The sequence below is a fragment of the Oxyura jamaicensis genome, chromosome 26 (assembly GCF_011077185.1).
Source record: "Oxyura jamaicensis isolate SHBP4307 breed ruddy duck chromosome 26, BPBGC_Ojam_1.0, whole genome shotgun sequence".
NCBI classification, from domain to species: domain Eukaryota; kingdom Metazoa; phylum Chordata; class Aves; order Anseriformes; family Anatidae; genus Oxyura; species Oxyura jamaicensis.
The window spans coordinates 2,891,479-2,917,979 of NC_048918.1; the positions used below are offsets into that span (position 1 = coordinate 2,891,479).

The following is a 26,501-nucleotide window of genomic DNA, read 5'->3' on the forward strand; positions in this document are numbered from 1 at the left end:
CAACCTCAAGTTGTTCCATTCCCAGCTTCCCCCTCAGCCCCAGAAGAGTTGAGGGTGGAAAGCACCTCGTGCAATCATCCAGAACAACCCTACACCAAAGCAGGGACACCAAGAACAGGATGCTCGTGACCCCCTCCAGTCCCCTGTGCCCAGATCTTCTCATAGCTCCTACCTGAACCCTTGCATCCCAGACCCTCCTCTGATCCCCTTCTCGGCCCTAGACCCTCTCCCTCCATGTCCTCCCCACAGCCACTTGGCTTGATGCCATGGTTTCTCCATCATGGTCCCTTCCAGCCCTCAACACAGCTCACATGGGCACAGAAGGTGCCCATGCCCCAGCCCTGCAGACCCACCACCCTGAAGAAGGTAGATGGCAGGCCAGTCCTACACTGTGTCCTCCAGCCTCTGCCCTGCACATACCCTGCCTTGTCCATGGGGTCTGGTCACCCCAGGCCTCATGTTCAGCCACCCTTCTGCCAGCCCCAAACTGATTCACCCCAAAGCCCCATGGTGGCCCAGGAAAGCCCTGTTATAAACTTGCTCACCCCTTGCCTGTCCTCATTTCCCCTGCTTGTCGTGTGAGACACTAGTAAAAATGTCTCTGTAACCTATGGTCTAATTCTTTAGCCTTCCTCAAATTCAGTCAATAGAGTGTTTTCTCCTGTTCCCAGCTGCTCTCCTGCCTCCAGAGATGCTGCTGTGGAGGAGTGAAGCAGGCCCGGTTCTCCCAGACACTGCTCCAAAGGCTTTTGTGATCCTCAGGAAACACCTCCAAACATGAACATTGTGGACAAGAGGCCACTGCCAGACAACAGCAAAACCCCATTGGCCAGGCTGGTGTTTAATGGGATGGTGACATCCCAAAATACAGCCAGGGGGCTCTTCAGGATGCATCCCTCATGGAGAAGGAGCCCTGCACAGGGAATGGAGCTGGTGGGAGGAAGAAGAGTTGGCCAGAGCAGCAGTGCTGCTGTTTGGCCCAGCGGGCATCAGAGGGCCCTGAAACCATCTGCCCTACACAGACATATGTGAGGGGACATGGATGGGAGATCGCTGATCCCCAGAAAGAGCACGAAGGAGCCCCTGCACTTTCTGCTAGCCCTGCTTGTGTAAGCCGAGTAGAAAACTCATGGTAGCCCCCAGCCACAGGAGTCACAGGGGGATAAGGTAACAAGAGCACAAACCCTCCTGCTGCCCCGATCTCTCTGTGGGCCCCAGAGGCTGAGCCTGGCAGCACAACCCTCCTGCTCCAGGGAGATTTCCCCCCCCCCAGTTATTTCAGCGACTGCATTTGGCAGCAGGACAGAGCCAGGACACCAAGAGATGGTATCAGTATCTCAGGGAAGGTATATTTCCTCCAAAACTACGTGATAACCCCAGCATTCCTCATATACTTTCACCAGTGAGAAGGAATGTCACTAATAACGGCTCCTCCTTCTCCTAAAAGGCCTTTGGGTGCCAGAGGGCTGAGCTCCCTGAGGCAGGAGATGGTGACACAGGGTTCCCAGTGATTTTACTGCACCCCAAGGATGGGTGTTGGCAGTTCCCCTGCTCCTTGGAGCACGTTGGAGCCAAGTGGGTCACAATCCAGAAAACTTTCTGCAGCTGCTCTGGCTAAAAAGAAGGCAGTCCTGCCCCCAAGCACAGCGAGGTAGGGCTAGAGGAGACTATCCACCTGTCCTTCTCCAGCTGCCCCCAGAGGGGCTAGGACCCATAGGACCCAGAGGGTGGGACTGGAGAAACTCCATTTCCTCTATGCCACAACCCACAGGGATTTCATCCTGTTCTGGATGATCTCAGCATCTTCTCAACCTAGAGGGAGGTGTGATGAAAACTCCAAAAGCCTCTGTCTAGAACTGGCATTGGCTGTAGTCCTCCCTCTGTGATTATCAGAGTGGCATCTCCATGGGGACTTTAAGTAGGCAAACACAGCTTTGTCTGTGGAACACATTCACCTGGCCTATGTCTTGATGGCTCCATCAGCTCAAAGGTGTTCCATCATCTTCAGGCTCCCACAAACAGCATCACCTCTGCTTGGAAATTTTTAATCCCCCCCCACCCCCCTCTCCCAAAGGTGGTTGTGGTGTCTAATCTAAACCAAAATACTTTGCAAAAATCAAGTTTCTTTTGATTAGGTGTAAAGAAAAGCAATTTAAAGAACTCAGAAGGGGGAAAAAAAATCAATACCAAAACTACAGTTCATAAGGAAATGAGCACTCAGATTTCTATTTCAATTTGGGTGAGTGAAGCTGAAGATTAAACACTTTCCTCTGGAAAAAGAACATCAATGCAATTATTTCACTTGCAGTTCTTGATATGAATGAAATTTGAGGTTTTAAGACCTGCTCGGTGACGTTTAGATGCTGTTTTCTCTGTTGACTCACGGGATGACTCATAGGTTAAGAGCAAGTGAATCAACATGGTTTATCATACAGACTTATCTGGGCCACGTTACTGTAGTATATTGGCATCTTGTTTATTCTCACATCGCAACGAGACCGACGGATGTCGAATACACCAAGCACAGAAGCACTGCGCTCCCTGTCATAGATCACAAAGGCATTGTGGCAGGTTGCCCAAATCCAAAGTCAAAGGGTTCCCACAGGGACCAGCCGCAGGAGATGAAGGTCTTTGGTTATCCACCACGACAGCTTCGCTTGTGGGTACAAAACTGAGAGGGAGAAGCTGCTCCCATGGAGCCACTCCACTGGCCAGGGTGGAACAGGGTGTCCCAGCAAGAGGCCCCCCACTTCGGGGTCACAAAACTTAATCTGGGGACGGAGATGAAAGGAGATGCTCTGATGGTTTTACTCAGGTGGGCAGGCAAGCTCCACTGAAGCTGCTCTCTCACTTCCCCTCCTCAAAGGGAAAGAAAATACAATGCAAAGGGCTCAAGGGTTGAGATAAGGACAGGGAGATCAGATCTTTCAACAATTATCAAGATGGAGAAAACAGACTCGGAATAGGAAGACAGTAAGATTCATTACCTATTACTAACTAGCTAGAGAAGTGAGAAACAAATGAAAGAAGCTAAAAACGCCTTCCCCCCATCCATCCTCTTCAACCTCCTTCCCCCAAGCAGCACAAGGGAAGGGGAATGGGGGCTGCGGTCAGTCTATGGCACTTCATCTCTGCCATCCTTCCCGAATTGAGCCTGCAGGGGCTGCCACAGACTGCAGCTCTTCAAGAACTGCTCCCACACAGCTCCGTACCATGGGGTCCATCCCCCAGGAGCAAACTGCTCCACCACGGGTCCCCCACAGGCAGCAGCTCCCCCCAGCCCCCCTGCTCCTGCATGGGCTCCTCTCCACGGGCTGCAGCTCTGGCCCGGGGCCTGCTCCTGCGGGGGCTCTCCATGGGCCGCAGCCTCCTCCAGGCCACATCCACCTGCTCCACCGGCACAGGCTGCAGCGTGGAGATCTGCTCCATGTGGGACCCATGGGTGCAGGGAGACAGCCTGCTCCACCAGGGGCCTCTCCACAGGCCGCAGGGGAACTTCAGCTCCATGCCTGGAGCACCTCCTGCCCTCCTGCTGCACCAGCCTGGGGGCTGCAGGGCTGGGTCGCACTCCTTGCTCTCCCAGCTGCTGTTCCCCAGCAGTTTTTTTCCCCTTTCTTAAATATGCTCTCACAGAGGCACAAACAACATCGCTTATTGGCCCGGCTCTGGCCAGTAGCAGGACCCTTATCTAACATGGGGCAACTTCTGGATTGTTCTTTCCACCCCTATGCCCCCCCTGCCACCCAAACCTTGCCACGTGAACCCACTACAGATGCCCCCTGGGTGAGGGCTGCACCTTGGCATGAAAACTGACCACACTGAATGGGCTGTGCTGGTTGTTGGACATTAAAATTTTAGTAATAATTTAAACAGCAGTGCATTTTGCCTGAAACTCGAAGTATTTTGGGATTTAGCTGAAATGCAGGGTATTCACAATTTCCAGTGAGAAATGATCTTTTCTGTACGGGAAGTAGGTACTATTTATATATTGGTTTTGGCCAACATTTTCAGTCCACATTTATGGATACACTGCCTTACTTATCCTCCAGGTAAAATATAGGTCTAAAGGATGAGATCTTCATTTCTTTCTTATAGAATTAGATCCTCCTCATGCCGCTGTAATTCAAGCCCCCCACGAAGAAGCAGAATGGCCATTTTTCTTGCTGGGCTTACTGACAGGACCCCAGTGCAGTGAGAGAAATCTGGCTGCACCCCTAAAGAGCCAGGTTAGGAAATCACAGCATCAGGGACGTGCTGGGTGGAATGGAGGAAAGCCCAGGCATTCCCGGCGGTGACAGCTGATGTGTCTGTGTGGGAAGACAGAAGACGCCTCCGACAGCTGGACCAAATCCTGGAGGATTTTAGAGATTTCAGTCCCGAAACAGGTCTCCAGTATTCAGCAAGAGGTGGCAAGGTTTTTCCACTTGCATGCCTAAAGCCAAGCAGAGACACCAAAGGCCCAAAACACCCAAATCAAGGATCTGTGTTGTATGGGTGGTTACAATTCCTCAAAGTTTTTGTTGGTTTAGAAGGGACTCTTAAAGACCACCCAGCCCAACTCCCCTGCTGTAGGCAGGCACACCTCACACTAAACCCGGTTTCTCAAAGCCCTGTCCAACCCAATTTCCAATGATGGGGATAACCTCCCTGGCAACCTGTTCCTGTGTCTCAGCATTTTCATTGCAAAAAAAAATCTCTTCCTTCAACTTAAACCTTCCCTCTTTCAGTTTAGAACTGCTGCCCCTTGTCCTGCCACTATGGGCCCTGATAAGGAAGTCTTTCTCCGTTATTGTTATAAGTGCCCTTTATATATCGTAGGGGTCAACAAGGAGCAGCCACCCACTGCCTGTGTCCGGGTGGGGAAGGGGACACCCAGGGCTGACAGCATTCCCACTGCCACCCCACAGTGGGAGACAGCCAAAACCAGCCAGCAGGAGAGACCAGGAACCGTCCCCCATCTCCAAATGGCCATATCCAGCCCTGTGTGTGCTGTGTGGCCTGGGAGTCCATGGAAGACTCCACAAACAGCCTGGAGAAATGCCCCAAACCCCAGATTTCAGCAGAAAGGAGGTTCTCAAACACCTCTGGGGCAGGCCAGGCTGCCAACCAGGGATGTGACTGGAGATGTTTCCCATGCAGGTCTGTCCCTTCCTATGCAGCATGGGGACCTCTTTGTCCATCCCCTCCCTGGGGGGTTAAGCCAGAGCTCCAAAAACCAGGGTGCTCACACAAAGACCACTCAGCCGCCGACCACGGCTGCCAGCTCAGGGTTTCTCAGCACCCTGCAGACCACGTCATGCCTGCCCGGCTCCCAGCAGCATTTCCAGGCTCCCCGTCACCGCGATATTCACGGCGTGCTGAGTCAAGCGGCCAGGGCAGGCGGCAGGTGGGCTGGGACGTAGAAAAGCTTTCCGACTTGTGCGCCACACGCAAGCGGAGGCTTACTTCACCCTGCAGCAATGAGTGCAGGCAAGGGCTCTGGGGCCAAGCAGGGACATGGGCTTGACCCCTCTCCTCAAGTCCCCCAGGCAGGAGATTGAAGCTAGCACGGCTTTAAAGCGTCCTGGTAAGGTGTAGAAAACACAGCCAGGCACCAGAGATGCAGCCAGCTTGATTCAGGGTGTCTCCAAGCTCCCACTGGGATCTCCGCCAGGCACAGAAATATGGTTTGTGCAGCCCCACCTGGTGCACACTTGGGGATGTTCCCATTGCGTGGTCACGCATCAGCTCCCAGCACCAGCATGGCTCCATTCAGCATCTGGGGCTCCCCCACCGTCAGCATCAGCCCGTGATGCAGCACAGTTGGGTACCTGGCACTGAAGCCTTTCTGCTGGAATTGAGAGCTGCCAGATGTGGGCAGGGCTCACAGATGCAAACACCCAGCCCCACCGGCATCTTCAGGGTGCTATTTTTGGGCAGCGATGGGATAACTCTCCTCCGAGCTGGCAGGGAGAGAGAAACAGAGAAACCCACGTGGGGATGCCCGGACTTTGCCCAGTGCCTCACTGGGAGCCGAGCCCAGCTCAGTTTCCCCGGGGATGGCACCATGATGGGGACAACACAGTGGAGCAGCATCGTCGCTGCCCCTGCCGGAGCGGTCCCATGGCACATCACGGAGCAAGGTCGGCACAGGGCAGGAGCAGTGGCCTCATGGGACAGGACGTGATGAGCTGGCAGAAGCACTCACGGACCTTGGCACCACATCAGTTGCCTGCCGTGCCTCTGGCACCCAGAAGCAATGACAGATCCGGGGCATCGCTCTGCCTTTGGTGGCTCTTTTTCCAGTCCTGCCCTACCTCTGGGGCTGCCAGCAGGAGCTTACCTAGGACAGGCTGAGCCCATGCCAGCCCCGTTGCCCACAGCCTGCCTGGGGGTCACCTCCACCAGGGGAGGGGACAGCAGCTGGGGACACCAATAGGGCTCTGCCACCACCTGTCCTCCCTGGTCCCGGTTTGGGACAGGCAAAAGCTGCAGACAGCACCTTGTGTTCCCCCTCCATCAAAAGTCAAGTGCTCAGCAAGTCCCAAAATGATCCAAGCAACCTCTGCTATTTTATTTCAGCTTTTCCCCTGGGGTGAGACGCAGCCACACAGCTGCACGTTTCGCTCCCCGAGCTGTGCCCAGTGCTGCTGGGTGACCCCTCTGCCAGCAGGCAGGGAGCTGGGATGCTCTGCAAGAGAAGGAACCAGCCCGGCCCTGGGCTCCACCAGCACCAAGGACTGATTTCTTCACCATGCCAGCTGCTTGCTCAGGTGCTTGCTCACCTTATGCAGGGGAAAACATCTCAGCCCAGAGCCCTGCTTTGCTGACCCCTGCAGTCCTAGTCAGCATCCAGTGCATCCCAGTTAGCCCAGCTGGTGTCCAGCCCTGATGTAAAAAACACCACTGGCCCACTACAGCCTGGGCACATGCTCCTGGTCTCACTGGACCTTCAGCATCCCATTACCTCAGTCAAGGAGCAAGGCCACCCCTGGTGTCCTCAAGGCTCCTCCTACAGGATCAGGATCAGGATCAGGATCAGGATCAGGATCAGGATCAGGATCAGGATCAGGATCAGGATCAGGATCAGGATCAGGATCTCTGCTTCCCCTTCCCAACTCCTCCCTTACATTTTCACATCCACACCCCTCATTTATTTGCCCTAAATGTTTCCACCTGCACCCACACCTGCCTCCATCCCCTCCTCCTTTCTGCACCCTCCTCCCCTTGCCTCATGCAAAGTCCCTGTTGTGCTCCACCCATGCTGGGGACCTGCATGATGTCCTGATCCCAGACCTGGTGGCACCAGGACCAGCCATGGTTCGGATGGGGCAGCTGGTAGCCTGCAGAGGTCCCCAAGGCCACTGTGGTGGTGGCAGGCACCCTGAGGGCTGTCCCTCCCCAGGACGCTCAGAGGCCAAGGGGAGCAAATCCTGGACAAAGGGCAACAGGTTCTGGACAACCCCCCCCCCCCCCAAGACCCCCTCTTCCCAGGCACTTTCATGCGGGACCCTCCCTGCTGTGGCCTCCTCCCTGCAGAGTTTGCTGGATCAGAGGGACTACAAAGGGTCAGAACATCCCCTGATCCCAGTGACTCGCACCAGACCCCAGTAACTGGGAAAACAATCTGGTTTAGGGTTGTCCAACAGTGGTTCAGCTGCACCCTTCCCTGCTGCCACCAGAGAGCATCATGGGGACATTAAATCGAGCAGTCCTTACCCTAGATCCGTCCAAAACCCTCCAGATACAGAGCCAGGCTTTGGGAAGATGCCCTTTTTGTGTGGTTCTCAGTGTCCCTGATGTCCCCACAGGCAGATGCATGGGCTCCAGCTGCCACAGGGTGGGGGGCTATGGATGGGGCACCTCGGCACCCCTCCCTGTCCTGACCCAACACTTCTGTCCCCACCCCTGGTGGCACAGCCCCATGTGACAGCCCCCTGCCTTCCCTGGAGGAAGCATCACCCCAAAGCACCTCCAGAGCAGCTGGGCCAGGACTTGGGGTTCTGAGAGTGAATGGGATTTTATCTCTTGACCCAAAAACTTGCAAGGAGACAGCCATGGTAGAGGGTACTTCATCCTCCTCCTCCTCGCCCATGCACGCACCAGCGCAGCAGGGCTGCTCGTGGATCTTTGCAGGGGAAGGCCACCGCGTCCAGCCCACTGTGACCAAGCGAGGACTGAGCCTGCTGATGGCTTCAGCCATGAACATGTGCAGGGAGCTGGTTCCCATCTCCTGGGGGTTAGGGGGTGGCACAGATCCCAGGGGATCTGGTGACAAGGGAGGGGGGCTGTGGTCCTTAGGAGGGAGGAGGACCTCCCCCAAAAACAGCGGTTGGGCGGAGCGGGGAACACCCCAGGATCCCACGACATTCCTCCCCAGCTCCCGCAAAGCCCTCGAGATCCCACAGGTGGCAAAATGCTGCAGGAACGCTCGGGGACATCCAGCCCCAAGTGCCGGTGATGTTGAGAAGCTGATTTAATTTCACAGCCTGCAAAGCCCTTGGGGAGGAAACATGGCCAGGACGCCGGGGCTGGCTCTTTCCTATCCCTGGCAGTCTGACTTCAAAACCGAAGTGCCACAGCCGTGCACAAATCCACAGCTTCCTCACATCCCACCCCGCCACCTGGATGGGCAAAAACACCCTCAGTGTCCCCTTTCTGCTGCTGCTCGTGACTGGGGTCACCTCCTCCTCGCAGGACGCGGGGAAGCTGATGTCCTTTGCACCCCAGCACAGCAGCCAGCGGGGACTGGGGGGAACGGAGGGAGCAGCCAGCAGCCGGTTATCTGATCCCGGCCGCTCCGGTGTAAACTTAGCATGGCCTTTCGGAAAGTTCTTGCTGTGGCAAAACACGCAGTAAATCACTGCTCTGGATGCCAACAATATTTCGAGATTAGCAAATCTTACAGAGCTCCTTGAGTAAACGCTTGGTTCGGGGTCAAGGTTTGCAGCCCTGCCAGCATAACTGGGGGGCTCTTGCTGTGCCAGTGCACCCCGCCCCCCCAGGGCACTTCTGAGCTGCAAATGCTTCTTGCTCCTTGGAGAGAGTGGGGCAAACTCTGGGGCCAGCACCACGTGCAGGGCAGCAGGTGTCATGGGGGTGCCCCCCCAGGCCATCAGAGGCAGGACTGACCCCCAGCTTCTGCCCTCCCCATCCCAGCTTGCTCAGCCCAGCTGGGAAAATCCTGAAAATCCCAATTCTCCTTCTTTTCTTTGAGAAGAAGCAAAACAGGCTCCCCACTGGCTGCCCCAGCCCAGCATCGTCCCACGCTCCCCAGGGGCTGAGCCACCACCATCCCCAGTGCCCTGGTGCCCCGGTGTCCCCTACACCCTGGCAGGTCCCTGAGCCACGATGCTTCAGAGTGGCAACGTCCAGAACTCTGCAAAGGCCACCTGGAGGTTGGACACCTGCCTCCACATATGCTGCGAGTTTCTCGAGCTCAGCTGGGCACTAATTCTGTGCCAGAGCCCCGCTTGGGGGGCGAAGAGGAGGGAGAAACACGGAATAGGGGCAGCAAGCACCTGAGAGCCAGCACCACGTGCACCCAGACGGACGCAAGCTTTGCACGCTGCAGCTGATTAACACCTGAAACACACTGCCAAGGCCAAAGCAGCCCAGAGCCGGAATTTTAACCTGGGACACGTTCCTGGCTCAGTACGGGGAGGCTGAGGAAGGTCTCGTGCTACACCTGAGGGGAGGCTGCGCAGCGCGACCCTTTCCATCTATGGATGCCCGCTTGCAAACCAGCGATGCCAGCCCAGCCGTGAGCCTGTAAGCTGAGACGTCTTTGCTCCTCCTGACCATCAAACAGCCCCAGAAAGGAACGGTTTCCCTGCACTATATTGGCGGGGGGGGGGGGTGGGGGTGGGGGCTGCAGCCCAGGACCAATCCTGCCCTCCCACCCAGTGCTGCCCGAGCCCCTCTGCCAAACACCACGTCCAAGGAATCTCAAGGGCAGATTAAAATACTTGGGATTAAAACCAGCTTGGTGCAAGGAAAAGCAGATGGATTTGCTTTGCTTTTTAATCACTGTGAGCTTTGCACCCCCCTCTGCAACCACCATGCAAGAAATAGTCACTCAGTCTAAAAGATGAGGCTTTTTTTCATGCAGCAATTGTGGCATGTGTGAGGGGGTGATTTTGAAACAGGGCTCTCTGCACCCTGGGTATGGAAGCAGGGGGGTGTAGGGCCATAGGGGATGCATCTTGCTAAGAAGCCCCATTTTCAGTGTCCCATGGGGTTGGCATCTCTCTTCCTCACCCAGTCTGAGACTTCTTCACTCCTGGTTGTGGGACAGAGCATCCCAGCTGGTGCTCAGCCCCCGTGTCCGGGCATGGCCCCTTGCATCCCTGAACATCAGGGGAAAGGGGCAGGTGGAGGATGTTACATGGCACTCCGATTTGGGGATCACCCAGCTCCAAACAGGGCAGAAACGGTGCAAACACAAGTGAGCTGAGCCCACCTGCCCTCAGCAAACCTCCCAAGAGCCGGACAAGCAGAGAGAAAAGTCTCCGGAGGAAGCTTCCCTCTCCCGCCAGCTCTCCGGAGAAGTGTCTTTGCTCAAATGCTGCCATCCAGTGGGACAAGCGCCCTGGAGGGGGAAAAAGCTGGAAATGTGTCCATGGGGGCCCTGGCCCAAACCCCAAGGCAGGTCACCAGCCTCAGGTTGCGCAGGGGGGTCCCACCAGGAACCCGGGCCCCCATTCCCGTGCCCCAGCCCTAGTTTTGTTATGGGGTAAAGTCAACACGGCTCCCACGCTGCAGGGATGCTGAGCCAAGAAGCTCCAGCTCCTAACGTCCTCCTGAAATGTGGCACCTGGTGAGGGGATGGGGAGAGGGTGAGGAGGCACCGGGGTGAGTCAAGGGGCAACGAGGTGAGGGGCGAGAGAGGAAGAGGAGGAGGAGGAGCTGCAGTGCTAGCGGGGTCCCAGCACAATGCCCAGGGCTCCACAGGGAGAGGGTTTGCAGCGGGCTGTTTGCGTCCTGAATACACCACGCTAGCAGAAAACCAAATACCAGCGTGTATTCATCAGCACTGGGGCTGCAAGGGAAAAACAAAACAAAACACAAAGCTCTCCGGGCTCAGTTTGGTGAAGCAAAACGATTTTGGCAGCGACAATGGAGCAGTGCAACGGCGAGCTTTGCATCCGCAGTGGCCAGAAGCCCCCCAGGTCCCACAATGTGCCCGTTTGTTGTCACGGTGGGTGGCTGGGTTCCTGCAGCAAAGAGCTTTCAGTGGGGATATTCAAAGTTCAACCTCTTTCAGCAGCGCCAGGTTTGCTGGATTGTGCCAGGGGCACAAAGGGACACAGTGTTTGCTCGGCAGCGGGGAGGTTTGTGGCTGGGAACACGGCTCTTTTTTTCTGCGCCCAGAAGGCGTCTGAGCAGAGTCAAGGCGTTATCGAAGCAGGATCGTAGTCGGAAGCTTGGCTTAAAGGGAGCAAGCAGAAAATATTTGTGCGTACAGAAAAAAAAAAAAAAAAAAAAAAAAAAAAAAAAAAAAAAAAAGGAATTTGGGGATTTCTTCTGGCTGAAGGCAGCAGCCATTCTTCCAGAGTCGCTCCAGTTTCCAGGAAAGGAGGGATTTTCCTCTGTAATCGAAAGGGAAAACCCCTAAATTTTTATTCTCCTGCCGTGCCAACAGGAAATTTCTCCTAGGAGCAACAAACACTCCTGCTGCCATCGCCTCCGAGATGCACAAGTGCTCTTCCAGCCCCTCGAGATCAGCCAGAAACCGTCCCCAGACCAGCAAATCCCTGAGGACCTCAGCGAGGCAGCAGCGGCAGAGAAGGAAAGTGGATGGGAGTTGTCAGAGTGCACGAAGGGAGGGGATTTGGTGTAGGAAAACTGGGCTATGTCTGAAAACAGCCACGCTCCGGCACTAAGGCTAAGATCTGTGCATAGCTCATCACGCCTAAAATCCTCGTAGCTGTGCCCAAAGCCCCCTCTGGGTGCTTTATTTGCTGTGTAAGCACTGCCTAAAAGTGGCAGAGGAAACATCGAAGGTCTGGGCGGGTGAATGATGGGGAAAGGGGATTTTTCTTTTTAAAGATACCACTGGGTTTAGAGAGTCTTTTCCCACTGATGGGTCTGGAGTGGTGAAACCATGAGCAAAGCCCAGCAAAGCAGAGCGACCCCGCAGGCTGCCTGGTGGGGACGGAGCAGCCCCGGCATCGCAGCACTAACGAACCTTGCTTCCCCCAGCAGCACAGGGAGCTGGCAACTGGCCTCTGCAGCCCTGGAGCTGGCCCAGCTACCTCTGAGTCACCCTGAGAGGGGAGCAAAGCTCTGCCCGATGAACAAACGCCAGCACAGGTGACTGCACAGCCCAGACGGCGTTCCCAAGTCCAGACAAGCTCCCAGCCATGGGGATGAAAGTGTGGCTGCAGCAGCAGGGCAGCTTGGCTGGTTCCCCGGCACGCCGCAGAGGGGACCCCAAAACCTCTGGCCCCTAAAGGGAACGGTTCAGCATCACCCCTGGCTTCGGGGTGCGCCCCTCCCGGCCCCTGGGCAGCTCCCCCTTACCCATGCTGGGGCTGGCTCCCCACCACGATACCGACGGGGCACTTCCCCAGTGCCCGGCTCCCCCGTGCTCAGGTCCCCCTGGGTCCCCGGTGCCCGGTGCTCCCTGGACCCTCGTACCCAGGGATGCTCCCGGCTCCCCCACACCCAGGTCCTCCCAGGACCCCCACGCCCGGTGCTCTCGGTGCTCCCGGCTCTTCCTCCAGCAGCCGCTCCCGGTTCCCGTGCCCCGTCCCTCCCCGTTCCCGGTGCCACCGCCCCCGTGCCCCAGCCGGTGCCAGGTGCGGCTCGGCCCCCGCCCCGCTCCTCCTCTCCTCTCCGCCCCGTCCCGTCCCGTCCCTCCTCCCCCGGGAAAGCGAAAGCGCAACGGCGGGCGGAAGCCGAACCGTGCCGAGCCGAGCCGTGCCGCGCCGCACCGGGGGCGCACCGGGGCCACCATGGCATCATCCATCGGCAACTTCTTCCGACGGAGCCTGCGGCGATCGGGCCGCAGAGGTGAGGGCAGGGAGGGGCCGTCGGGACGGGACGGTGCCGGTGCCGGTACCGGTGCCGGTGCCGGCGGAGCGGGGACTTGCCCGGGCAATGCAGCTCAGCCCCACCGGGAGCGGCCCCGACAGGGTCCCCCCAGCCATGCCTGGTGCCCGGCCCAAATCCCCCGGGGCTCGCCGCATCCTCTGGGGTGCTCAGCCCTTGTGCTGCGCCCCATCTCGGCGGAGCCAGCCCCGTCCCGAACAAGCCTGCTCCATCCCCAGGGGATTCGCCCACCCCCGGGCACTGGCACCCAGCCCTGGAGGTTGGCACCCACACCAGGGGCAGCCCCCGGCTTCCCCCCAGCCACGTCCCCAAAGGCTTTCCCAGCCCTTTGCCCGCTGAGCTGGCATCGTGGCTCCGGACATGGTGGCCACACGAGCCCTCGAACTGGCCCGGATCAGCTCCAGCAGCCCCGGCATCCGCAGGGTGCGGTGCCACCGGGGCAGGCAGCTGAGAGGGTGGCACAGAACTTGGTCCTTTGGGATCTGCCAGCACTGCCAAGATAGGGAATGGGGGGCTCCTGCCTGCCCCCACCTCAAACCGGAGCCAGGCTGGGGGTTCTGGGGCTCAGTGTGACCCCCCCGTGGGCGCTGTTGTGTGCAGGCTGGTTCTCGCTCTCGGTGTGATATCTCGATTGTTTTTGCAAGCTCAGCAGAAAAGGTTCACTGAGGCAAAAGCCATTTCCTCCCTGCCGGGGCAGGTGGGTGGCTGCGTGGTGCGAGCGGCTCACTGCCATGCAAATACACGCGTGGGGCCGGGAGATTTCCCCCCCGCTGCAGCCCAGGAGCTGTTTGGGCAGAACAAAACAGGTTGTGCCGCATCACGAAGCAGCACCAAGCGCTGCCCTGGGCTGATAAGGAACTCCCCCAGCAGCGTGGGAAGCTGTTCATGCAGAAAAAAACTCCTTCTTTTAATGCCGGTGCCTTTTCATTGCGGGCCAGGGTGCAGCGCACCAGCCTTTGCCCTCTCTGTGCCTGTGGGAGGGAGGGGTGGGAATGCACAGCACCAGCACCACAGCTGCTTCCCTTTGGAGCTGCGTCCCCACCACGGCCTGGCTCAACCGGGGACGTTCCCTGGGGGCTCTGGGCTCTTCCCAGTCCCTTCCAGGGATTTAGGCTCGGACACTGAGAGCTTTGCGACCCAACGTGGTGCAGAGGAGCCCAGCCAGGTGGGTGACACCATGCCCTCAGCAGTGCCCACTGGGCCGGGCAATATCGTGGGTCCAATGTGAGAGGCAGACCCACAGCTCGGTGTAAGCAGCTGCCCCTCCATGGAAGGTTTTCTTTTAAGTGTCTGAAAATCTAATGGAGAAGATGCAAATCCAGATCCTGTTGGAGAGCACATCTTGCATTCCCAGAAATACAGGATGGGACGGGACAGGACAGGACAGGCAGGATTTAACCGTGCTTTCACCTTTCAATGTGCGAGGGGAAAGCAAACCAATGCTGGCATCCAGCAAGGACGGGAGCCACCAGCAGCCCTCCCCACGGCACAGCCTGGGCAATGCGATGGAGAAATGAGAGATGCCCAGGGACAGGTGATTCTGGTCCCTGGGTAGGGACAACCTGTGATGGGGCAGCGAGTGTCACCTCCTCGGCCAAGCTTTCTGCTCCCGTCAGCTGCCAATGACCAGGAGCGAAGGCTGGAGCCCTGCTTCAGGACTAAAGGAGATGGCTACAGAACTGGGGAGACACGCAGGGTGGGCCTGACCCCAGAACTGCCATCAGAGGAGGACGTGGGAGCAGCCAACCGCAGCTGGATATTGAGCTGCTGAGCTGCAGAAAGCCCCCAGGCTACTCCAGGATACGGGGACAAACTGCAGGAGTTGTTTCATCCATGCGCTTATTTTCCTGCCTGTTACACCTAGAAGCAGCTCATCGCTGTAATGCCGTGCCATAATCAGAGGCAAGACCAAGAGGCTTCAGTGCTGGGAACTGGGCATTTAGAAAGCCACAGGCGGCTGCTGGGAGAGGGCAGAGCTGTGGCATGGCCTCAGCCCCCTGCCAGCCCCGAGCTCCTCCACTGCCAGCCCTCGATCGCGCTGCCCCACGGCACCCATCCCAGGGCCCTCAGAGATGTCAGCTCGGGCTCTTCTCCTTCTCGTTTCTCAGTTTGGGGTTGTGACAGCTGACGCTCCCCAGCTGTTCTCCCCAGCCCGCCCAACAAGAATGAGGATGCAGTCGCAGGGAGCTGCTTCGCTCTGGGAGCTGCGGCTTAGGGAAAACCCTCAAGTATCTCGTTTGCAGTCAGCAGTTCCCAGGACTGAGGGCATCTGGCAGGGAGACTTTGGGATTCGTCTCACTGGAGCCTTTGGAGGTGCTCAAGCAACATCTGTGCTGGCTGTTTACTGGTTTTTCCCCCTAAGAAAATAAATTTAAGTGCTCCAAAAACATTCCCACACGTTTCTGCAGAGCCCGTCTGCTCTCCACCACCCCACATGCCGGCTTTGCTCTGGGCATCCCTCTGCCCTCACTGACACAGGGTGAAGGAGTTCTGGGGAGCTCTGACAGTGCTTAGATTTTCTCCAAAAGACGCCTAAAAGCTCATTCTTTCCTTTCCGTGTCCTGCACCGATAGGTCCCTGGCTGTTCACCACCACCCTTGCAGGGTGCACAGCGCATCGGGTCCCGCTCCCCTCTGGTCGGTTCTTGGGTAGCTCTGCACCTCCCGCCCTGCCACCAGGACACCTCCTGGCCTTTCGTTTCACTGTGCTCTCTTCTTTTTTTTTTTTCGTTTGTTTTTTTTTTACCTTTTTTTTTTTTTTTGGTTACAGAAAGAAAACAGGAGGCCCCTGCAGCAGAAAGCAACTCCTCGCGAGCGCTGCAAGGGAAGGCAGGAGACCGGAGCTCTGTCCTTTACTCTGCCGGACAGTTTTTCTTCGAGTACCTGGTGGTGGTGTCATTGAAGAAGACTTCAGATGGACGTTACGAACCCAAGATAGCATACCAGTTCCCAAAGGTATTTAGTCGCACTTTTGGGGAAAAAGATGAGTTTTCTGAGGTTAAGAGGAACAAGGGGATGTTGCTCCTTCTCCCACCACTAGAGTGAGGGCAGAACAGGAAAGCACGCCGTGCCCTGGAGGTGCAGACCCCAATGTGGGGCTCTGGGACTGCTGGGACCCCCCCTTACCTCCCTCCCCGTGGTCCCAGCCTGGGGGCACAGTGCCCAGGTGAAGCAGACCATCGGTGCTCCCTGCTCACCTCTCCCCGGCAGGCAGAGCCCAGTCCTGGTCCTCGGAGCTCCCTGGGAGCTCCAGCAACAAAATCTCCTCTTGGGGAGGTGGCACATGGAGACCTCCCCCCGTCTGCAGAGTGCAAACAGGTGCCTGCACCTGGCTGCCTGCACTGTGCCCCGATATCCACGGGGTAAAACAGGCTGAAATTGGGACTCTGGGGAGATGCTTGCCCAGGGATGTGCTTCGGTCTGACCCAGGGACGCTGGGGCCAAAAGGTCCCCCCCTGCCCCCAGCAGAACGCCAGGTCTGTGGGCACCCTGCGTCGCCCTGACTCACGGCATCACTTTGTTCCAGCGCGAGAACCTCCTGAGGGGCCAGAAGGAGGAGGAGGAGCGCCTCCTGCAAGCCATCCCCCTCTTCTGCTTCCCCGATGGCAACAACTGGGCGCCCGTCACCGACTTCACCAGGTACCTGCCCCGCTGCAGGGGCCCGGCCACTGCTTCCCACCCGGTGCTGCTGTACGTGGGGGCTGCGGGCTGGGAGAGCCGCCCCATCCCCAAGCCGTGTCCTTCCTTGCAGTGAAACCTTTTCCTTCGTCCTGACGAACGTGGACGGCAGCAGGAAGATCGGCTACTGCAGGCGGCTGCTGGTGAGCATCCCCCATCAGCTCTGGGGATGGTGGAGAGTGTGGCAGGAGGTCTCAGAGGATGGGGAAGAAACTTTGGGAATAAGCCAAAGGGCTTTGCACCAAAACTATGAACAACTCTGGCATCCAAACTGCCTTCTCCAGGCCCCAGCACCATCTGCTTATACAGCATGGGCTGCATCCTTGGCTCTGAAAATCCTCCAGTGGGCAGTTGTTGCTTTTCCATTGCAATGCCAGAGCCATCCATGCCCCTCAAAGGGCATCTCCTCAGGTTCCCAGCACATCTCGTGTGGCAAATGGGACTGGAGATCACTGGGGAGAGCAAGGAGATGGTGTTGTGGGGCTGGGAGGTGCTCAAACCCTTTTCCATCCTCTTCTAGCCCTCTGGCCGTGGTGTCCGCCTCCCTGAGGTCTTCTGCATCATCAGCTGCCTGGGCTGCTTCGGGCTTTTCTCCAAGGTAGGGACGTGGTGGCTCCATCCAGCACAGTGGTGGCCCTCGTAGCTGTCAGGCCGCCCACGGGGTTTGATGGCTCCTTTCTGCCTCCCCCAGATCCTGGACGAGGTGGAGAAAAGGCGCCAGATCTCCATGGCGGTGATTTACCCCTTCATGCAAGGCCTCCGGGAATCACCCTTCCCGGCTCCAGGGAAGACGGTCACCATCAAAAGCTTCATCCCTGAGTCGGGCACGGAGGTTGGTGGGGTTCTGGGGGCTCAGCACCTTCTGGTCTGCTCCAACATGGGGAGCCTGGGCTGTCCGCTGGATTATCCTCCATATCTGCAGCACCCATGGGTGCTCCCTGGAGCAGTGGGTCAGGCTGGGGAGGCTTCATGCCCTGGGAGACGTGGGTGCCCCCTCCCTCGCCAAGGAGGAGAGCAGCCAGTGGTGAGGATGAGGAGGAGGAGAAGGAGGAGGAGAAAAAGGATGAGGATGAGGTTGAGGCTGGATCCCCTCCACACTGATGGCACCTTGCAGCTCCATCAGCCCAGCTCTGGAGCCACCAATGCAAAACCTCTGCCGGTGCCGTTCCTTAGCTCGCTGCCGCCTGCACAAGCAGCCCATGCGCTGGCACCGCGCCGTGCTGGGTTGCCTGCAGCACCTGCAGCGCCCTGCCCACGAGCTGCAGCTCACACCTCTGGTCTGGGGCTCGTGGTGGGGCTGGGGCTGTGGCATCATCGCAGGCTGCAGCTCGCCCTCCGCACCGAGGGTGTGCCGCCGGCGTGTGGCAAGCCCGGCTCTTAACCTGCGGTGCTGCTCAGAAAGATCTGAGCAGGGCACGGTGCCCACGGGGCTCATCTCGCCCACGCACAGCACGGGGCCAGGCTAGCACAGGCAGAGCCTTTTCTTTTGCTTTTCCTTTCTCCACCGGTGAAGCTTCAGTGAAAAAATGGGTTGGATCTGCCCCGGCACCCCGCGGGATAACGTCAGTGCTGAGCATCGCTGGGGACGTGTCCTGCCAGGGTGGGTCTGGGGGCAGGATCCCTTCTTTCTAGTGCAATTTGGCAGCTGGCTATCAAATTGCAAGAGATTTCTTCATCCAGGAAAGCTTGCGCAAGGGCTTTGCACATTGCTCAATGCTCTGGCTGAGGGCCAGGCTGTAGGGAGCGTGGCTGGGGGTGATGGAGAGGGAGGACACATGGGGACGTTCTTCGAAAGAGATGGGGTTTGGGGCCCCAGGCAGGGGCTGGAGCAAGTCCATGAGAAAACGGAATGGGGGTGAAAATAAATCCTGGGTGCTGCATGAGCCAGGAGCTGAGGACCACACAGGATTTGTGCTGGAAAGGGACTGCAGAGCCTGGCCAAGCCCTGAGCTGCTGGCTGGGAACACAGCGCTTTGCTGGAAGGGTGTCACAGCCCGGGGAGGAGAGGGACATCCCGGAACCCAGGCAAAGCTGGGGCCAGGGCTGTCATGGGCAACACAGTCCTGCCAGCCCCTCGCTGGTCACTGTCTGGGGCTGCCCACAGTGGGGAACTTGCATCAACCAGGATTAGGAGACTTCTCTCCAGGGCAGAGGCAGCAGGACGGACAGACCACCCGCAAATATCTGCTCGATGTTTCACCTTTGGGCCATCCTAGCTGTCACAAGGCGAGCTGGCCTTCTGAGGGAGTCTTTTGAGGAAGCTTATGTGGTTTTTATAGCAAAAAAAAAGTCATGTCCTAATCCTTCCTCCTTTTCCCGGACAACTTTCACCGTTGTTGCTCACAGGCGAGCTGTCAGCTGCTGAGATCGGGGGACTTCAGTGCTGGGCCCCTGCCAGAGACTCATGAGCCTTGGAGAAAAGAGGCATTTTGGTTAAAATGCCATTACCCTAATTAAATAATGCCACAGTAACCATCACCACTGCACCTTCGTTGCTGCGCGTCCCAAATCGCCATGCAGGACAAAGTGAAGTTTGTGCTTTGCAGAAGGTCTTGATGGAGGTGCTGCAAAGTCCAGGAAAGGTGTCTGGTCATTAACTGCTCCCAGACTGCCTTCCTGGGGGGCCAGGTCAGTGCTGGGGGGACATTTCACCTCCTAAGGGGGTTTGGTGGCTCTCCCTCCACAGCTCATCGAGCTCACGCGGCCTGTGGACGCCCACCTAGAGCACGTGGAGTTCCAGGCGCTGCTCCAGCGGCTCAGCCCCAACCTCATCCTGCACATCTTCGCCTCCGCCGTGTTGGAGCGGCGGCTCATCTTCCTGGCCGAGGAGCTAAGGTGAGTCCTGAGCTCTTTAAACAACCCACCACCAAAACCTTGCAGGATGCAGCTGAGCTCAGGGTGCTCCTTGTCCTCTCGCAGCGTCCTCTCGCAGTGCATCCACGCAGTGGCTGCTCTCCTCTACCCCTTCACGTGGGCTCACACCTACATCCCCGTGGTCCCCGAGTGCCTGCTCGACACCGTCTGCTGCCCCACGCCCTTCATGGTCGGCATCCAGATGCGGCACCTGGAGCGGGTCCTGGACCAGCCAATGGAGGAGGTATTTCAGCCAGGGAGGGTGAAGGTGTCCGGATGGAGACAAGGATTTGTCCATGGCCCTGCAATTGTGCTGGCTCTGGGGCTGAAGGCTCAGGTTGTGCCCTTTTGCCATCTGGAGAGATAGTCTCCAGATTGGGTTTTTGTGTCCCTCCTCCTTCTGGCACCTGGGGCAACGCCTCCACATCCCTTGGGTGCTGCCCAGGACCCACGGCCCTGATCCTGGGGGATCAGGGAGCTGACGTCGGCTGCTGGCTGCTGGCATCGTCCCAGCCCTGCAGAAGCAGAGAGAGGCTGGGGACAGCCACCAAGCCTGGGGCAAACACAGCCCCTGGGGTGATGCCCTGGTTCCCCTGCCCAGCTATCTGCAGCACAGAGGGACTGAGCCCTCTCCTGCCACCCTCGTGGGCTGCAGACACAGTGGCCTGAACCCAAACCGGGTGGGAGGAGGCCACAGTGCCAGGGATGTCTTGCTGAGTCTGGTTGCTCAACTTGGTTGCTCTCTCTGCTCTCTTTCAGGCTCTGATAGTTGACCTGTGCGAAGGGAAGATCATCCGGGCGGTAGGTGCCTCTGCGCAGGGCCTGGGGCTGGGCTGGGCCCCTTGTCCCCCCCTCGGTCCCAGCTGCCTGGCAGCTCTCCCGTTTGGGTGTCAGAATGTCAGGGTGTCCCACTGCGGTGGTGTAACCCAGCCGGCAGCTCAGCGCCACACAGCCGTTCGCTCACCCTCCCCATTTCCTCTCTGAGATGGGGGAGAGAAACAGGAAAATGAAGCTTGTGGGTTGAGATAGAGACAGTTTATTAAGACAGAAAAGAAAAGAAAACAATAATAGTAATGACAATAGTACTACTACTACTAATGTGTACGAAACAAGTGATGCACAATGCGATTGCTCACCACCCGCTGACCGATGCCCAGCCTATCCCCGAGCTCCAGCCCCCCTGCCCCAGCCAGCCACCCCCATATGTTGTTTAGCATGACCCCACGGCATGGAATACCCCTTTGGCCAGCTGGGGTCAGCTGTCCTGGGTCTGTACCCCCAGCCCGCCCGCTGGCAGGACGGAGCGAGAAGCTGAAAAGTCCTTGGCTTGGTGTAAGCAGTGCTCTGCAGCAATTAAAACATCAGCGCGTTATCAACATCCTAAATCCCAAACACAGCACCCTACCAGCTACTAGGAGGAAAATTAACTCTATCCTGGCTGAAACCAGGACACCCACAAATGGGTTTCTCCACCAGCTGCATCTGTCCCATGAGCCAGAATACCTGGGTCTGTGGGCACCCCATGCCCGGCATCACCGTGCGCAGTAATTAATGAGCCCGACAGAAAGCCCCACTGATGGACTGATGGGCTCCCTGAACCCCAGCCACGTTCCCAGCAGTGCCAGGTGCTTCACGGCCCCGTTGCCTTCCAGGTCGGGGATGAGGAGGAGATCTTGCCCATCAAGCTGCAGAACGAGATGCTGACGTCTCTGAACAGGCACAACAACAACAACAACGTGCACAGTAAGGGCGTCTCTTTACAGGTGGTAAAATATGGGCAGCTGCCCTCCGCGGGTGGCCACAGTCCCCAGCAAAATGGTTTTTCTGATGGAACCTGGCCTGAGGTGTTCCTGCCCCAAACTGAGGCAAAATGCAGCCACAGGAGAGAAATACCTTGGCCCTTCTCCTGCCCTGCAAAACGGGAGAGCAGGAACAAGTGATTCTGCTGCAAAAATCGGGTTTTGTCAATATTTGGCCTGCAAAGATGCTGCTGCCCTGGCAAGCCAATGTAGGCAGTGCTCCTTTAGCAAAATTAGCTTACAGGCAGAGGGAGGTTTTAAGCAAATAACAGTTTCTTGGGATGGAAGCACAGCCTGTGAAGTGGCCGGGTTAAAATAGGACCATCTTCCGTATGTCCACAAGTGCCATCCCCACCTCTCGTGCTCTGTGTCCTCTTCCAGCACCCGAGCAGCTGAACACGCTCGTCTCCGAGGCCTTCGTGCTGTTCTTCGTCCGAATCGTTGGACACTACGCCTCGCACATCAAGTGGAGTAAAAACGGCCCCGGCACCTTCCAGGAGCGAGCCTTCTGCAAAGCCATTGCCTCCAAGACCAACCGCAAGTTTGTGAAGAAGTTTGTGAAGACCAACATGTTCTCCCTATTTATTGAGGATGCAGAGAAGAGCAGGATCCCGCAGGAAGGTAAACGGCCTCATCTCTCCTTTCTTCACTGGTCGGGTGAGCTCTGCAAAGTCCTGGGGTATTTGGTTAAGGGACAAAGATGCCCCATGCCCAGGGCAGGCTGCAGCGCCGGGCTGGGGATGTTCAGGGCAGCAAGAGGCACCCGAGCACCCATTTGCCTTCCATACGTGCATTTCTCCGTCCCTGTCAAGCAATCAAAAAGCCATCCCCAGGCTCATTTTAGATCTTGTCTGTGGCTGAGGCAGGCTTACCAAGGGCTCAGTGTTCAGGCAAACATGCCAGTAGCAACACAAATATTTGGCTTGCATTCAGGCAGCAGCTGGGAGCTGGCTCCTAGCTGTGCTGCCAGCAGGTCCTGACTCATCTCTGCCCCCGGCTCCAGCGCGGATCCGTGGTGGCTGGCTTGGTGCTTCCTCTTGCCCAGGAGGGCACCAGCCCGAGCTGAGCCTCCTCCCAGCTCGTGATGAGAGCAAACAGAGGCGAGAGAGCTTGAGGACGTCACCAAAAACATCTGTTGGTGGCCAGAGACGTCGTGGCCTGGGGTGCAGCACAGCAGAGGGCGCGTGGGGCAGTGCCGCGGGCGGCAGGCGGCACATGGAGCCCGTGGCGGGTCCCTTACAGCCCCCCTACAACCTGCCCAGCAGGGCACAGACCTGGGAGAGAGGGATGGCACAATCCCAGCTTTCCTCTCATATTCCCCGACTATGTCACCGTTTTGGCAGTTCACAATCTCAGGGCCTCCCGCTTTCTTTCCTCCTTGTGGGTTGGATAGGAAACACAGAAACTGAATAGGAGTGACGGCGTGGGTTAAAGCCACGCTAACCCAAGCGTGATAAAGCTCATTTGGGGTGGGTGGAGAGCGCTGGGTGGAATTGCCACAGCCTCGATGCCACCCTCACCTGGGTGACAGCCACGCAGCTGGGTCCTCTCCATATCCTGCCGCTCAGCTCCGTGCACAAGCAACGGAGTATGGATGCGACAGCTCTGGCACTTGCAGTGTTTGGTGATGGCAAACGACCTTTTCTTGTCCACAGTGTATTTCCAGCAGAAGATAACAGAATACCATGAACAGAAGAAGCACCGGAGGGACTCCTGAAGTGTAGCCGGGAGCACCGGAGCTGGAACTGAGCAGGTCTCTGCCAGCAGCGCTGCGGTGTGCTGGCTTGAGCCATGCCCCGTCCAAGGGCAGAGCACGCTGGACTCTGCTGGATCTGCCCACCCGTTCCTGCCTGTGACTCATGAGAATCACCAAACACCAGTTTCAACCCTTTCCTTTCTCCCTCAGGGCACCATTGCACTGGAAAACTTTTGCACAGAGCTAACACACAGGCTGTGGTTTCTTTTCCAGCCTTGCTAGCGACAGGGACAAACCACACCTCAGTGCCCAGCTCTGCACCGAGCCTTTGGCCACATCAGGACCTCACGTGGAGATGGGGGGAAGTCAGGGGGCAGGTGCCTGCTGGCTGCAGGACAAGGGCTGTAGAGTAATTGTTAAAGAAAAAAAAAAGAAAAAAGGATGAGTAGGAAATGTTGTTATTTCTAATTAAAACAAACCTAGGTTTTGCAAATAAGTAACATCCTATGAAATGTTTCCGAGGATTCTAGTATTAGCAGCTGTTTCACTTTGTTTTCTGTCGAGATAGGCTCATTGTTCAACACCAGCAGGAGCAGTCTCCGTGGGTTTTAGCAGTTTCCTCTGTAGTAGCTCTCTTCTTTGTTGGTACTACTTGGAGCAACAATCCCAGTTTAGCTCTTTGAAGAAACGAAAATACTCTTTCCCAACAGGCTATTTATTCGCACTGTAAGCAAACTGTGAAGGCCACAGGGCTATGTTTTGTCGTGGAGGGAAACAGCAGATCAACAGCTTCAGGCAGGGAGGAAATAATAGTTAAATGAAGTAGTAAAACATCAACATTCTACTTGTTCCTGGTTTTGATGCCAACTTCTTTTAAAACCTCACTTTTTTTTTGCAGTGCTGTTTCTGAAATGTGATGCCTGTAGCAGATAAAGCTAAATTGCAATTCTCCCTCCCTCCTTTTCTAACACATTCACCCAGGGAACAAGCACTCAGCGCAGAAAGCAGGGGCTGGCTGCAGATGCACCTGGTTCCTTCCCAGACACGGAAGGAACCTCCCCTTGGGGGAGAAGTGGATGAACAGAAACTTGCTTCTCCCCAGCAAGAGCTGTGGTAAAAAGCAGAGCTTCATCCTCCTGTATGGGACTGTAAAGGAAAGCTGCCGTATCGCTCAGTAGCTGCTGGTCATATGCACTGCACACAGATCGTTATCAGAACTGTCGTTTAATACAGCTTTTGCAGTGGCATTTGCCACTGAATGCCACAGCGAGAGATTTTATATAAACACGAAAAAATAAGCAGGCTGCCTGCCAGACAGCTTTCACTTTCAGAGCTGTTGAACGCCTGACTAACAAAAACAAGAGACGCAAAGGGCAATTATTTTAGAACTATTTGTGTAGTCATGCACAAATAGAAGCAACAGAAAAACACTTGGACAGAGGATAAAAACTGAACAGCAACGAAACACTCCATCCACGCTGAAAGAAAATCGGTGGTGTTTTGATCAGCTCCCATGTGTGTTTGAGGGAGCGAACCAAGAACAATTTGTCAGAAAAAAAAAAAAAAAAAAAAAAAAAAAAAAGAAAGAAAAAAGTGGGTTTGGCACTTTAAGTGTCTTCTTTGACTCCACAAGTTCACTCTCATGGGTAGAGAGAAAGTTACAAGCTGTCAACAGGAAGTTAAAGGTTAGCGATCTTTCTCTGGGCTTCTTTTCAATTGAATCTGCCAGCAGAAAAGGGAAACAGAGGGGTGGGGAAATCGAGGGCACTAATCAAGAATTGTCCCTCTGGTAAAGACCACTTGCCTCCCTCTTTTCCTTCTTGCTCGCTACCGCTTTGAGAAGATGCTGACCTCTTTTGGTTGTGAAGTGTAACACAACTTCCCACTGAGAAAAATGGGAAGTGGTTCTTGCCTTGGCAATGGGTCTTCGAAAGAGTTAGAAGTCACATAAGGGACTGGAAGACCCGCTTCTGCCTAAGAAAAATGTAACCGAAAGTGCTTCCTCAGGTGCTGAAAAGGAAATGGAGATATGCAGAAACTGATCCCTAAATTAAAAAAGATGTCATTCAAATGTAGCTAATGCTACAGACATCTGCATGGGTTAACTACAGCACGTTAGAAGGGTTCATGCTCTCACGTGCTTGCCACAGAACAGTATGAAATGCAGTCTTAAGCTACTTAAAGCACTTTTCCTTTCGGTTTTGTTATGGAGAAAGGGACTTAGATCCATTTCCAGTGACCAGCTCAGAAAAGCATTGCTTGGGAAGCATCCAATTCCTTAGCTCAGCCTCTCACTTGGCTACAGAGAAGACAGAAGAGGAGAGCAGGGATGGATATAGCGCAGCCGGGCAGCTTTCTGGCACTAGCTTCTCTGCCCACCACCCAGCAGCAGCTCCAGAGCGACAAGAGTCTGAGGATGCTGGGCAAGAAGACTGGCGTGGCTGAACAGGGAACTTTTGCTGAGTCTCCAGGAGAAAAAGAGAGTTTATGTCCAGTGGTAGAAGGGACAGACAAGTCCCTTCAAGGGAATTGCCAGCATATGCAGAGGGAAAAAAAAAAAAAAATCTAAAGCGCAGCATGAGCTCAACCTGGCCACTATGGTAAAAGAAAACAAGAAACGTTTTTACAAATCTATTAACAGTAAGGAGCAAGGAGAATCTCCATCCTTTACTGGATGCAATGCTGAACACGACTATTGAGGACAGGGAAAAGGCTGAGGCTCTTAATGCCTTCTTTATATCTGCCTTTGGTAGTCAGACCGGCTATCCTAGGGGTACTCAGCCTCCCGACCTGGAAGTCTGGGATGGGGAGCAGAAGAAGTCCCCTGCATTTCATGTGGAAGCAAGTAGAGACCTGCTGCTTCACCTGGACTGTCACAAGTCTATGGGGCTGGATGGGATCTACCCGAGGGTGCTGGGGGAGCTCGCAGATGTGATTGCTGGGCTGCTTTCCATCACCTATCAGCGGTCATAGTCATCTGGAGAGGTCTCGGGGTCTCGGATGACTGGAGACTTGCTAGTGTGGCACCCATCTATCAGAAGGGTCACGAGGAGGATCTGGGGAACTACAGGCCTGTCAGCCTGACCTCGGTGTCAGGAAATGTGATGGAACAGGTCGTCTTGAATGCAGTCACACACCACGCTGAAAACCAGGGCAGGTACTGAAGAAAATACCCTATTTATTTCTTTGAACTCAGTCTGCCTCTCAAACCAGCTGCTTGTAGGTGGAGGCACAGCGTTTGCTGCTAGAGACAGAATCACAGAATGTTAGGGATTGGAACGGACCTCGAAAGATCATCCAGTCCAATCCCCCTGACGGACTGGGGTAACGGGGCCTCCCACCATGGGTTCTCCTTGGGTGGGTGCTGCTCTCTGACACCTCTGCTTGGCTGGTGGAGAAAGCCTCAATTTTTCCAGAAGGCCAGAAGCATTCCCTTGCCAA

At 56.3% G+C, this 26,501-nt stretch overlaps 1 protein-coding gene and 1 long non-coding RNA gene across 2 annotated transcripts; one reads left to right on the forward strand and one right to left on the reverse strand.

The window, feature by feature from the left end:
- Nucleotides 1-10,982: 10,982 nt before the first annotated feature.
- On the reverse strand, nt 10,983-12,746 carry LOC118178627. Its single transcript, XR_004756235.1, has 2 exons — nt 12,622-12,746; nt 10,983-11,570 (listed from the first exon to the last, which is right to left on the reverse strand). It is a non-coding gene; the product is annotated as an uncharacterized LOC118178627 (long non-coding RNA).
- A 71-nt stretch (nt 12,747-12,817) lies between these two features.
- On the forward strand, nt 12,818-24,642 carry DENND2D (DENN domain containing 2D). Its single transcript, XM_035347336.1, has 12 exons — nt 12,818-12,996; nt 15,805-15,989; nt 16,561-16,673; nt 16,786-16,855; nt 17,233-17,310; nt 17,404-17,544; nt 19,399-19,547; nt 19,632-19,809; nt 20,325-20,366; nt 21,218-21,308; nt 21,746-21,985; nt 23,020-24,642. The coding sequence occupies exons 1-12, from the start codon at nt 12,939-12,941 to the stop codon at nt 23,079-23,081; spliced, it is 1,407 nt and encodes a 468-aa protein (XP_035203227.1). The 5' UTR covers nt 12,818-12,938; the 3' UTR covers nt 23,082-24,642.
- Nucleotides 24,643-26,501: the final 1,859 nt, after the last annotated feature.

Excerpts from the sequence above, each read along its gene's own strand:
- DENND2D (XM_035347336.1), top strand. The coding sequence starts at position 12,939 with ATGGCATCATCCATCGGCAACTTCTTCCGACGGAGCCTGCGGCGATCG. Across the intron at positions 16,674-16,785 it reads CCCGTCACCGACTTCACCAG|TGAAACCTTTTCCTTCGTCC; the intron begins GTACCTGCCCCG and ends CCTTCCTTGCAG. Across the intron at positions 19,548-19,631 it reads TTCCTGGCCGAGGAGCTAAG|CGTCCTCTCGCAGTGCATCC; the intron begins GTGAGTCCTGAG and ends GTCCTCTCGCAG.